This window comes from Limulus polyphemus, unplaced genomic scaffold (genome assembly GCF_000517525.1).
Source record: "Limulus polyphemus unplaced genomic scaffold, Limulus_polyphemus-2.1.2 Scaffold426, whole genome shotgun sequence".
NCBI classification, from domain to species: Eukaryota; Metazoa; Arthropoda; class Merostomata; order Xiphosura; family Limulidae; genus Limulus; species Limulus polyphemus.
The window spans coordinates 218,721-232,282 of record NW_013666036.1 but is presented as its reverse complement, the minus strand read 5'-3'; the positions used below and the strand labels follow the sequence as shown (position 1 = coordinate 232,282).

The 13,562-nt window shown below is 29.9% G+C and overlaps 1 protein-coding gene across 1 annotated transcript in view; it reads right to left on the bottom strand.

The window, feature by feature from the left end:
• Nucleotides 1-402: 402 nt before the first annotated feature.
• Nucleotides 403-13,562, bottom strand: part of LOC106458185 (transitional endoplasmic reticulum ATPase-like) — a 34,208-nt gene continuing 21,048 nt past the window's right edge. The window contains exons 12-19 of the mRNA XM_013917655.2: nucleotides 11,993-12,115; nucleotides 11,037-11,249; nucleotides 9,237-9,321; nucleotides 7,456-7,549; nucleotides 4,974-5,103; nucleotides 2,312-2,467; nucleotides 1,217-1,374; nucleotides 403-848 (exon numbers count right to left, since the gene is read on the bottom strand). Of these exons, the coding sequence (XP_013773109.1) occupies nucleotides 746-848; nucleotides 1,217-1,374; nucleotides 2,312-2,467; nucleotides 4,974-5,103; nucleotides 7,456-7,549; nucleotides 9,237-9,321; nucleotides 11,037-11,249; nucleotides 11,993-12,115 (1,062 nt within the window). The 3' untranslated portion in view covers nucleotides 403-745. The remainder of the gene's footprint in view (nucleotides 849-1,216; nucleotides 1,375-2,311; nucleotides 2,468-4,973; nucleotides 5,104-7,455; nucleotides 7,550-9,236; nucleotides 9,322-11,036; nucleotides 11,250-11,992; nucleotides 12,116-13,562) is intronic.

The following is a 13,562-nucleotide window of genomic DNA, read 5'->3' as shown; positions in this document are numbered from 1 at the left end:
CCTATTTAGCCACAAGTTTTATGTATCAAAGTAAACCCAAAGCTTTTTGGTTGTTCTACCAGAATTTGTAAAAATAGCAAAAGATAGTATTATTTTTCACACAAGGTAATAACATTTTATGCACTGGTAAAGTAAATACTCTGACATGAATGTATCCTAAATCAGTTGCTATAAAATAAAACACTTTTATTTGTTTATAATGAAAAAACCTTTAATAATATGTTATGTATCATTATATCTGAGTACCTGAATTCTCAATAAATGGAATTGAAATAAGCCTAATATGAAAACTTTTACTATGTACACAGACTATAGCCACAGTGACTAAATGGTGTATCTTAAGTTAGTTATTCATGTGTATCAATCAGCCTTTTCAGAAAAAAGAACAAAGATATTTATATATTTCAATAATTTTTTTATTTTGAAATGAAGTTATACACAACTTTTTTTGACAAGATCTTGCTTAATATTTTGGGCTCAGGATTATGGGGGTAAACAACTTCTAAACATTTTAAATTATACTTTTCAGAGAGTAAAAAAAGTGTGTTTCAAACATTGACAGAGATTTTAATTCAAAATACAGATTATATCAATCAAAACAAATTTTGAGTCAGTTTGCTTCCTTTTTTGGAATAGAAGACCTTGAACAAATATTTAAAATCTCGTATCAGCTTTTAATCCACCTTGGTCCTAACTCAAGTTACTTCTTAAGAAACATTTAGTGGGTATATACTTAAGTTATAAGTTAACTGTAGAGATCATCATCTTCTCCATCGTCTTGAAAGTTGCCTTGATCAGCACTACTACCACGTGGTCCACCTGGCCCAGAGTTCTGACCACTGGGGAATCTAAGAGAGAGAGAGAAAAAAAAACTAAACCATTCAATATTGTGTCATAGTTGTCTGTAGTTATGAATGTTTCTGAACAACTACAAACTGAGACTGAATGAGGTTTTATGTCATGACCCCACTGACCAGACAAATGTTCTGATCCAACTGACCCACTATGTTTGTAATTTATCTCTGACCTTACAGCTCAACTGACTTGCTTATTTGAAAGGAATAAAAACTCAAGTTTTATATTTTTAACTACTAATATCTCAATATCTCTTATACAGCAGATAAGAGAATTCTTACAAAGATATACAATAAACAAGCATTTTCTTTAGCACTGTACAAATCTAGAAGGAGAAAACTAAGAAAATCAAGATACTTGCCTGAAATTTGTTCCAAAACCTCTGCTTTGTTGCAAAGTCTGGGAAAACATCTCATATTTTCTTATGTCATTATCACTGACAGAGCGACGAGCAAATTTCATGGCTTCTTCAAAGTGTTCTTTACGAATATCTGGGACAGGATCATTTTCTTCTATATCCTACAAAATAAAAAGTACACAAAAACAAATATTACTTTCTACAACATAACCAGCATGTAGAAATTTAAATGTCCACAACATGTGGAGCTGTACTATAGTATATGAAATATTATGGGCAAACATCCTGAAATAAAATTGTTTTATATATGTGGACATGTTAAGGTAATTTTGTCACATGATTTACAAACGCAGCTAATTTGACCAGTTAAGCAGTTTACTGACAAAAGAAAAAAAAACAAGTTCTAACAACAGTTTCAGACTCGCTACAGGAGCATCAAATGAAACCACTAAATGAATACTCAGAAACCAGCCTGATACTCACTATAGGTATAACACAAAAACAAAAGCTTTGAACTGCTTATATCCTAAAGTAAAAATATAACATGACTTAAAATTTTCATTAAGTACTTCATTTTTATAGAAGTTCATTTATGTAATGGAAACATTTTTATACTACTTACAATCGATCACTGAAAATAAAATTGTCAACATACATCAAAAATGGCTTAAACTTTAAAAAAGAGGGTGGTCTTAAGAGTAAATGCTCAGGATATTCTTAGTTAATTAGTGATAAATTTATTAGACCCACAAACTAAGTTTATATTATACACGTCTCCCATCAATATTAATTTACTTGTATAATTATAGCATTGAAATTTATGTAGCAATATTCATTCATCAAATGTATAAAAATAAAATGTATTTTATAACCTTATTAATGCAACAAACCAAGTGATTCTTGTGTCTGTCAAGAGAAATTTAGCACCAAGTTTCATGTTAAACTTCACATCAAACTAAATGACAAAAAATGTAAATTCATCACTGATTTATGTACCTAATTTTCATGCCACTACAACAAAATAAGATATTATACAAAAACAACAAACTAATTTTGCAGCATATATATATTAGGACTAATAATGCTTAACAATGTTACCATGGCTGAAGGATTTTGTGCCTTTTCTTTTTCCTTTCGAATCTCAATTTCAATTGATTCTCTTATGGCCAGCTTGCAAGCCCGCTGACAGATCTCTGTAAGGTCAGCACCACTAAATCCCTGCGTGACTCTGGCTATATAACACAAGTCTACATCCTACAGTGAAAACACATTATATTTAAATAAAGGAAAAACAAAACAGTATATACAATGTAAGTGTCTCCACAATAAAATAATACAGACCTGCAAATTTAAACTTCATTAAAGTTGTTTTGGTTTTAATAACGGATTTTCTGTAATTCAGCTATGCAGATTTTGAAAATAATATTCTTTTTTCTCTATCACAAATTGGGAAGAAAACCTTACTTAGAGCAAATTATTATTTTGTTTATTACAATGAACATTATTTATTATTATGTTTGTTAACAAAAATACAAACTGAAGAAAAAAGAAGAACATTGATGTCAAACAAATATGCATCCTTATTCATCCTGATTTTTTTTGTGAAATCTATGTCTTTTTATTCTCAAAACTACGTGTTGTGGTCTTTCTTCTATGTATTGCAGCTGGAGCATCTCGTTTCAATGATCAGCAATAATCAGCCATCATACTGATGTTTCATCTTCCCTGATACATCCTCTCCATTTCCCTGATATCTTGATGAAACCTTTCCAGATGTTTCAGGTTGAAAACAATCCCTATCATCATTTCTATTGACATCAGATGAAACTGTATCAAGAGTCTCAGATTGAAGGTTTGGATAAGAAATTTCCTTTTTATTTTGAATTTTGTAGCTTTGCATGTTAAATGAGAAAAAATAGCAGTCATCTCCATGGTTTCTTGACTCATGCCTGACCACTGGAATTCCAAAAGGCAAAGACTTTTTCTTACCTTTAGTCCATTGTCTCAACTCTTCAACACAAAAAGTGTAAACTTTGTGCAGAGCTTATGATTTGTCTTGGTCCCCAAGTTTTATTCCAAAATACACATAATATGCTTGTTTCACAAATTCTGTAATGTTTTTCCTTTGTTTCTTTACAACACATTTACATGACCTTTTGTTGCCATAGCACTGAATAAATAATATTGAAAAGAAAAAATACTATCCAGAAATGACATATTATGTGGCCTGTTAACCATTTATATACTAGTGGTGTGTCTCTCGTGGGTTCTAGAACAATTGAAAAGACTCTCACGTCGCAATTGTCCTAGAGATATCTATAGCCAGTGGTTGTCAACATTTTAAGCATAACAAAATGTTACCCAATTTCAATGAAAACGATTCACTTATGTAAAAGTACATATGACATTTTGTGAAAAATTTGTACGTGATGGAGAAAAATGGATATTTTCGGATTCAGCGTACAGGAATTACTGTAGAACATGTAAAAATTTCAAGACAATAAAACAATCACAGACATGTGTAATTATTAATTAATTCTCTTAACACTGGCTCAGTCAATTTGACTGACCATGTGACCTCTTTGTACTTATTTAAAGTCTTTATAGATTTAATACTTCTACCTTTCAATATAGTGTGTACATCTTCACAACATTTGGCAGTCTTTCAGTTAATATTACAAGTCTTTCACATACAAAAAATCATATTTTTTTAGTTTGTAACAGTATACATCTATTTATAATTAAATTTTATTGTTTTACTACCATTTGAACCGTGTCTAACTACTATCTGTGCCTTTATAAGTTGTAAACCATTAAGGGAATATGCAGCTCATGTTACGCTAATTAATTAAATTACCCACAAGTTATTACGAACTGCTTGCATGTGTGCCTCATGAAACATTTTTATTATAATATTATTATCATTCATTTTACCTAATCATACTATTCTAATTGGTATGACATAAACAAAAAGTAGTTTTATAATATTTTTAATGTAAGACACTGAAACCTTGTGTCATGTGCAGAAAAGTATACCCATAGTGATAGGGTTAACTTTAATGGCTAAAAAGAAGCTTTCAACAAGTCACTGAATTAATGTTCATGTTACTTTACGGAGAACACACTAGTTGACAAGATTTTTTTTAAAAAGTGGGTATTTGTGTTTAGGAAAAAGCTACTGAGGCTATCTGCCACCATTCCTAATTTTGAACTACTGATGAAAGGGAAAACAGCCAGTCAGCAACAGTCCACTACCACCACCCCTAAGGGATTGACTGTCACTTTTATAACACACCCACAGCTTAATGTGTGAGGAACAGTTTGTGGTATTTCACAGATTTGAACCAACTCATCATTTCTGAAACCCAGATCTCTACCACAAGACCAAATGGTACTCTCAGAAATAGGGTGTCATTAACAGAATATTGAGAGTCAACAACAGAATGAGACCTTCTGCTGGTGGCAAAAGATCTCTGATATAAGCAAAATTGTAAACAATTTTTATTTTCATTTAATAAATACTCTCTTCTTAATAATAACAATGATTAGCTTGCAGTTATTCTATATAATAACAAATCCCAAGATATTACCTGTAATATACTCAATAAAATACTGACATATGTAACTGAAACCAATGCCATTGGCACTAGGGTATAACGTTTTAACTTCTCAAGAAACTTAAGAGACTATGAACTAATTTTGTATTTGTGTATATAATATTACACTATTCTACAAACAAAATATTCAAGAGTTACTGCACCTTAGCAACAGGTGACTTTCTTAGATTGGCCTTAAGAATGCTCTCTCGGGATTTATCATCAGGCAGTGGAATATAAATAAGTTGATCGAGCCGTCCAGGACGGAGTATGGCAGGGTCAATGATATCAGGTCTGTAAAAGAAATTTTTCCATGGATTTGATCTTAAACTTCTTTCTCTTTTCTTTTATTTCATTAGCAAATAAATAGCCTATAATAACAAAAATAGTGCACTAAATTTCAAATTTATATTTTTTCTTATACAAACATCTAATTCTGGTAGATTTTTACTTTATCAAGGATTTATCCTGCAATAACTCTAAATACAATTTAAAAAACCTATGATTCTTATTACTGGAGTCCTGTATACACATAAGAGGTATAGCTTCAAAACTATTATATCAATTACATTAATTGTCAACAGGTGATCAAAATCAGCACTATAAAACAATAATGAACTTAATATAAATTCAAAACTCTATTTAAACAAACAAAAAACCTTTGCACTTTCCAGTCATTATCCACAAGTAATAATGTAGATTGCCGGTGGTAATAGCACCCAAAAGCATTGGGTATATCCCATCTACCAGATAAAATCCAAAAACAGATTAGAGACCTGTTAGCAGTCATGGAAAATTCATTAAGGGTATAGCGTTGAGTGCTTACTCCCACAACATCTCAACTCTTACTGCCTTTCACTGTCTACAGCCAGTTGTGGGAAGGCAGTTATCCTTAAAAGTTCTAAGAAATTCTTAAAGTAGAATAAATACCACCAAGGTAATTCTACTACATGTTACTCCTAACCTCCACCCTTTTCTAAAAATGACTTATTTATTATAAAAAATCTTAAAAAGAACTACAAGACTTACCTTAAGTAGTTCATATTGTCACATTATTCAAGTACAGCACAGGAGAGCTGAGACAAGTCCAGTTACTTGAAGTAAGTCTTTCCAGTCCCAGCTATACTGAATATATTTAACTTAAATATTAAAGGTAACTAACTATCTCTAGTGACAAAAAAGGTTTTTTTCCTCATTGAATATTTATCTAATAAAATATTTTGAAATTCATTATAAATACTTGCCAAAAACATTTTATTTGTCAGTATTTATATCTATTATTTCCTAATTTAGTTATGAATAATATAACATTATCCATAAAACTTGCTGTTATTATAAACAGTTCAAAATCAAGAACTTGAAACAAAAGAAAAGTAATAATAATAATGTATATGCTAGTTATTTAGATTAGAAAATCAAATCAGTAAATTTTAAAGTACAACTAAATATTTTTGATAAGAGAAGAGCATATATTTTCCCATCCTTGGTCTACCCACCCCAATAGTGTGGTTCCTTGTATGATGCTAAAAGGCATCATTACATCTCAATTAAAAAGTTTATATCCATCATTTCTAATTTAGTTATAAATAATATAACATTATCTATAAAAACTTACTGTTTGATGTTAGGTCGCCTTCTTCTACCTCGTGTTAGGAACCATCAGGGATGATGTTAGGTCGCCTTCTTCTACCTTGTGTTAGGAACCATAAGGGATAATTTTAGGTCACCTTCACTGGCAAATAAAAAAAGTTTTTTGCAAGTTTTTATAATAAATTTCAAAATATTTTATTAGATAAATATTCAATGAGGAAAAAACCTTTTTGTCACTACAGGTAGTTAGCTATCTATAATATTTAAGTTAAATATATTCAGTATAGCCGGGACTGGAAAGACTAACTTCAAGTAGCTGGGCTTGTCTCAGCTATCCCGTGCTATACTGGAATAATGTGACAATATGAACTACTTAAGGTAAGTCTTGTAGTTCATTTTAAGATCTTTTATAAAAAATAAGTCATTTTTTAAAAAGGGTGGTGGTTGGGAGCAATATGTAGTAGAATTATAAGGGTGGAGGATGGTAGGTATTGTTTAATAGAAATATATATATGTATATTTTTGGGTGGCTTTATTTTTATCTTATTTCTACTTTTGGCTTAAGGGTAACTGCCTTCCCACAACTGGCTGCAGACAGTGAAAGGCAGTAAGAGTTGAGATGTTGTGGGTGTAAGCACTCAACTCTGTACCCTTAGTGAATTTTCCATGACTGCTAACTGGTTTCTAATCTGCTTTTTGGATTTTGTCTGATACATAGAATATTCCCAATGCTTCTGTGTGCTATTACCACAGGCAATCTCCATTATGACTTTTGGATATGGACCGGAAAGTGTGAAGGTTTTTTTTGTTTCTTTAAATAGAGTTTTGAATTTATATATATATCCTTATTTGTATCTCTGTACAATTGCAGCATGTGAAAACCAAGAAGTAAGTACCTTCCCGTATCACTTACATACAAGGTTAAAATGAGTTTTATACCTTTTAGTTTTCACTTTCAGTTTATGGTATTTTCTTCCCAAGCATACTATATATTATGAACAGAAGAATGAAACAATAAAGTTAAAGAAAAATGATAAGTGTATTTGTGAAGATTACCTGTTCGTAGCTCCAATGATAAAAACATTCTTTTTTGAGCTCATCCCGTCCATCTCAGTTAGAATCTGATTGATTACTCTATCTGCAGCACCACCTGCTCAAAATAAAATACCGCTGATGATCTTTAAATTGTTCTAAGAAAACAAAATAACAGTTTTCAAGCAGTTTTATTTCAATGAGTGGGTGGAACTTTTTTTGTTGTTATTGAATAAAATGTCTTCAATGTATAGAGCTATGTCACAAAGACTTATGGCAATACTTAAAATAAACTTAATTTTTAAGATACCTTCAGTATGAAATCTTACTCCTATAACAAATTTTTAAACATTACTTTTATAAGTCATAAAAGCTGACAAATCTATATAAACAAAACCAACACCATACTGTAAAAAAATGTGTTGCAAGTTCCAGAAATACTTTCCAATAGTTTTATATATCAAAACACCAAGTCTACAAAAACATAACTTAAGAAAGGCCTGCATACTCTTACATTCAAATCCTAAGAAACATAAAAATGTTATTAGTAATAAGGCCTTGTATTATTCACAAAAATGTAGTATTTAAATGAATTAATACCATTTCTAAATTTTTTGTATAATGCCAATTCTGAAATTTTATTATTAATATCTATAGATAAGGGCTTTATTATTACTGTGTAGCTTATAATTTAATATATATTTTTAGATCTCTAAACATTTAAAAAATGATTGGAAACAAAATTCATATTCATACCCTATTGGTAGTTTAGAAAAACCAAAATGTACAATAAAAACAAGGTTTGATTTTGCTGTAGTTGCAGTTAACTTATTCAAGAATCATCACACCATATAGCCACATTTAACAATGTAATCAACTCTATGTTCTTGTATGAAAGCCTGCAAATGTAAGGTTTTTTCTTTAAATATTCTAATATTCCACACAGGTAAATTTTAATTATGATGCACAAATGACAAAAAATAAATAAACTTAGTAACTTTCATTGACAACCACTAAAATGATATAAATTAACTTAAGCCTATATCAAACTTGAAAACAGGTGCCATTTCTCTTTTTATAAAAAAAAAGTTTTATAAACAATATTCTATTTATATTATCTATAAGTAGTTTCATTGTATACAACCACATTGTCTATGTTTATAGGGATAGAAAAATGAATTATCTAGTTCAGGGTTTTCCACAATCTTACTTATTCACGTCCCACTCTTTTTTCATATTCATGATCTAAACTTTATCCATGTCACACTAGATACTAAAATTTTTAAAATGTACTACAATAATTAACCTCAGCTGTTAATAAGATTTAGATGGGAAACATCTGTGTCATAATTTAAACCTTAAAAATTGAATGTTCCAAGCATACTTTGCTTTTCCTAAAATTGTAAACTTTAACCATTAAAAAGGCCAAGGGAAGGCTGCTAGAGTCTCCCTCAACTATTTCTATAGTTTTTAGACATTGCAAATAAATTGGATTTTTAAGTACTTGTTTCATAGTCAGTTTAGTGTATTTTATTCAGTCTACATTTATCTATGTGCAACAGTTTATAATTTTGATGTACAATTGTTTTGTGACTGTAGCAGTTCCGTACTTGAAATACACGTAGATGTTTGCATACATGTTCAAAAATAATAAATAATGAAAGTTTATATTATAAATATGTTTCTATATGTTTCATAAAACATACACAGATGGTGAATCTGTAAATGCTTATCATTTATAGTCACTAACGATCTTCAAAACTACTGATTTTTTAAGGGTTAAGTATATATAAATTCTACTGAACCTGCATCTCCAACACTTCCTCCTCTGGCTTTAGCAATTGAGTCTAATTCATCAAAAAATAGCACACAAGGAGCAGCAGCCCGAGCCTGTAATAGAAAACATTCACATTTTGAGCATGTAACTATAAAATACTAAAGATACCAGTGTACAGTCTGTCAAAAATGATGGGGCAAAGACTACCACCTGCAGCCCATAGTATACTCTAACCAACAAAGAGGCAGTCAAACATTGGTAATTTTCCTTCATGAGCCAATCAAAATTAAGATAATTCATGAAATGAATTCCTGGCATATTCAAAGAATAATTATCGGTAAAAATAAGTTACATTAACAACTTCTAATATGCAGAAAAGCCAATGTGTTTTGGTAACACTACGTTCTAACAATGGCTTCTATGTTACGTTGCTTAGCAAAAAAGTATAACTTAATATTGATTTTAGTCTATGTATTGAAAGCATAAAATGAAATGTAAAGCCAACAAATTTGGAAAATTGTTTGTTCATTTTTTAATTTAGTCTCCGTTTATTAAAGAGGTTTGTTTTTTATTAAAAATGTTGGTGATATAACAGAAAATAGCTTAGTTCAGAAACAATTTAAATCTAATCATTATTTTTCATGATAGATTTTATGCAGTTGGCACTAGGCTAGGTGATCCCACACTAAGTATTTACTTTAGGCTTATTATACCAACCTTAACTACACTTATAAGGTTTCACGCCCCCACATCTCCCTTGCACCCCCATCACTAAAATCATAATGGGCAGACAGCAATTGAACTATTCTATCAGGATAAATGCATTTTGGATTTTATGACTCCTCCTACTTTGATAAATCAAGTGTGACATGACAGACATTGGATTTTTTTTTTTATTGATTCATAAAGTTACTGCCATAAGTAACTCTGGAAAAACAAACAACAAATACAAAAACAATTATACACAATAATTATTGATATGTTATACCAAACATAAAGTAATCAGAATATATAAAATTGGATATTTTTATTCTAAATAACTCAGTACTGGGAGTTAATCAATCATCTAATGGAATTCTGTTTAGAATAATCAGAGCCAAATAATAAAAGTAGTTGGAACTTAAAACGGAATTACTTCGTGGACATAAGTAAAGTTTTTTTTTTTTGCCAAAAGGAATATAAACTTTCTCTAGAGGGAGTTAACAAGTTCAAGTCAGGATTAAATAATGTAATATACTTTGCAATACAAATGAATTGGTAAATACAGGCTTGATAAATTGTTAAAACTCCATATTATTTAAACCTGTTAGTCATGGATGCTCTATATGGAAGACCAATCATTAGTCTTAAGACTCTCTTTTGTAATAACCAGATTGGTCTCGATGCATAGAAATTTGTACCCCATAAACTTAAACAATAAATCATTTGGCTATAAAAGATGGCATAGTAAATTTTTTGTATATGTTAAATAGTTTTTCAGATGTAATTCTGAAATTCACATACGACTTTTTCAATTACTTAACTTTCAAACACAGAAGACTTATTTTTGTTGGTTGTTTTTTCTCAAGAGATAAATGATTTTTAAAAGAGTAACCTATTTGTATACCTATACATATTATTATTACAAACCACAATTAAATCACTATAAAAACCATATTAATTTCATGCTAATCATCTTGCTTACCATTTACTATTACAATGCACAAAAAAGTGTACAATATTGAAAAAAGTATGAATTTTAATTAGATTGCATGAAATCAATTGCCTTATCTCATAAAAAAATCATTATTTAAATAACAGAATTATTATAAGTTAATTAAAAACAAACCTTGTCAAAGACATCCCTGACATTGGCTTCTGACTCGCCAAACCACATGGTAAGCAATTCTGGTCCTTTGATAGAAATAAAATTGGCTTGACATTCATTAGCTATAGCCTTAGCAAGTAATGTTTTACCACAGCCAGGTGGACCATAGAAGAGCACACCTTTAGAAGGGGTCATACCAAACTTTAAGAACTTATCAGGAAATTCCACAGGGTACTGTTTAGAATAAAACAAGGAAAGTTTAAAGTTGGCAGAAAAAAGAAACACTTAAAAAAAATCATTCCTAATAATCTTTTGCAAGTTTTTAAGAAAAATATAAGAATAAAATTCACTAAACTGACAAAGTTATCTTGCAAAATATTGCATTTATTAATGGTATCTCCATAGGAATTTTGAACCCAATGTCAAACAATCTCACTTAAAACTATATCATACAAGTCAAAAATATTGAAACTAGAAGTTTATATCAATCACTTGTTTCAGTCCTTACTAATCAATTCTGGAAGAGGAAAGACAGAAAATAAATTGGCACCATATAAAATTTAAACTTTAAAGTACAAGCAAGTTAAGAAAGACTTGTATAGCAAGTTTCTGTCCAAAGGTTAATTAAGATAACAGGGTTAATGACTGTTATCTAGCAATCATCCTTCTTTAATACTTTCCCTCCAATAAAATGCCAACCTGTAAAGATAACATATTTCAGGCTGTGGTAAGGTTAGAGGTGTGTGTGCAAAATAATCTTTATAGTTTATTCTTTACTCTTTAAGTGTTTGATATTAAAATTAAAAACAATAATACAGAAAAAAAGTTCATTACTTATAGAAACATTTTAGAAAATAATGGAACAAGATGGTTCCTTCTTTTACCTAAAAAACAAACAAACAATAAAACTTGAAAACTAGTTTGAAAGTTTTCAGTAGAAAAGAAAAAAAACTATAACAAGATAAAAAACATCTTACCTGGATCATCTCTTGTAATTCTTTCTTCACATTCTCAAGTCCTCCAATGTCATTCCAGGTAACATTAGGTACTTCCACCACAGTTTCTCTAAGTGCACTTGGGCTACTCTTTCCTAGAGCCCACTGAAGTATAAACAGTACTTATTACAATAAGAAGTAACATACTCTATTTAAAGCTATCATTGATATCAATGTAAAGGTGGTCAGTCTAAATTATTTTCTGCATCAAGATTAACACTCTTGCTACAGGTTTGGTCCAATTGCCCGAGTTTGTGATCTCAAATTGACCTTTATAGTTTCCACACTGTAACTTTCTAGGTTTCAGTAAGAATTAAGAATCTTTTGTAGACAATATATCATAGTTTTTAATGAAGTATTTTGACTAAAATTTCTACATGAATATATGGAGTCAAAGTCTTGTCTGCTCTGAGTGCAAAATGATTTTCATGTTTCATCTTAAATTTGTCAATAAATAAATTTCAAACTTTTTTTCCAGTAAAACATTATATTCTGTCTGTTATTTTCTCTACTCTAACTCTTTATGATGTTTGTCAATTTGATTGACCTTGTAACCACCACAACAAAAAAAAAATCTAAATTAACCTTTCAGCTGAGATTGTTGATGCATTTCCTGTAGAAAAAGTTTGAATTGGAAACAAAATAGACAATTCTAGATAGAATTAAAACTTTGGCTTTTTATTGGTTATAAATAATATAGTATTAAATGTCAGAGAGAACTTGTGGCAATTTGTGAAAAAGAGGAGGTGACAGGTGGGCATAGCAAGTGGGGTCTGATTTTCTACTTTATGGCACTGTAATCATTACAGGCTATAAAAATTATGCTTTGCCTGAGTAATAACAATATTATAATGAGTTATTTACATTAAATTCTGTACTTCTTGGAAGGGTGGTAAATAAATTAGAGAAGAGAGAAGATCTACAGAGCAAATGTCACAATTCTAACACAAGGAAGAATTGAGGATGTTTTTTAACTGACTGGCCACATGGTTTCTTTGTACTTGTTTAAAGTCTTTAGTTTGATGCTACTAACTTTTAATATTGTGTGTAACTCTTCACAAAATTTGGCACACTTTCAGTAAACATTATAAGTCTTTCACATACAAAAAAATAATATTTTTAGTGAAGTATTTTTAAGAAACTAAACAAACATTTGTCTGTGAATATATCAAGTATTATTTTGACTAGTCTGTGTGCAAAGTGAATTTCGTGTTAAGATTAAAAATACTTTTCTTCATCTCAAAAATCTCAATTTCATTTGCGTAATTTCTAAACCCTCCTAAATACATTTCGAATGTTTGTTTTCAGTAAAACTTTATATTTAATCTGTTATTTGCTCTACCATAACTGTATACGTGGTTGGTCAATTTGACCAACCTCGTAACAACTCAAAAAGAAAAAAAACAACAACAATGAAATAAATCTAAATTACCCTCTTTTTTCTTTCTAGAATGACTTCAACTTGTAACATGAAACTACATTTGTTTATCCTAAGTAGCTTTAAACTTATTACAGTATACATCTATTTATACTTAAAATTTTATTGTTTTAT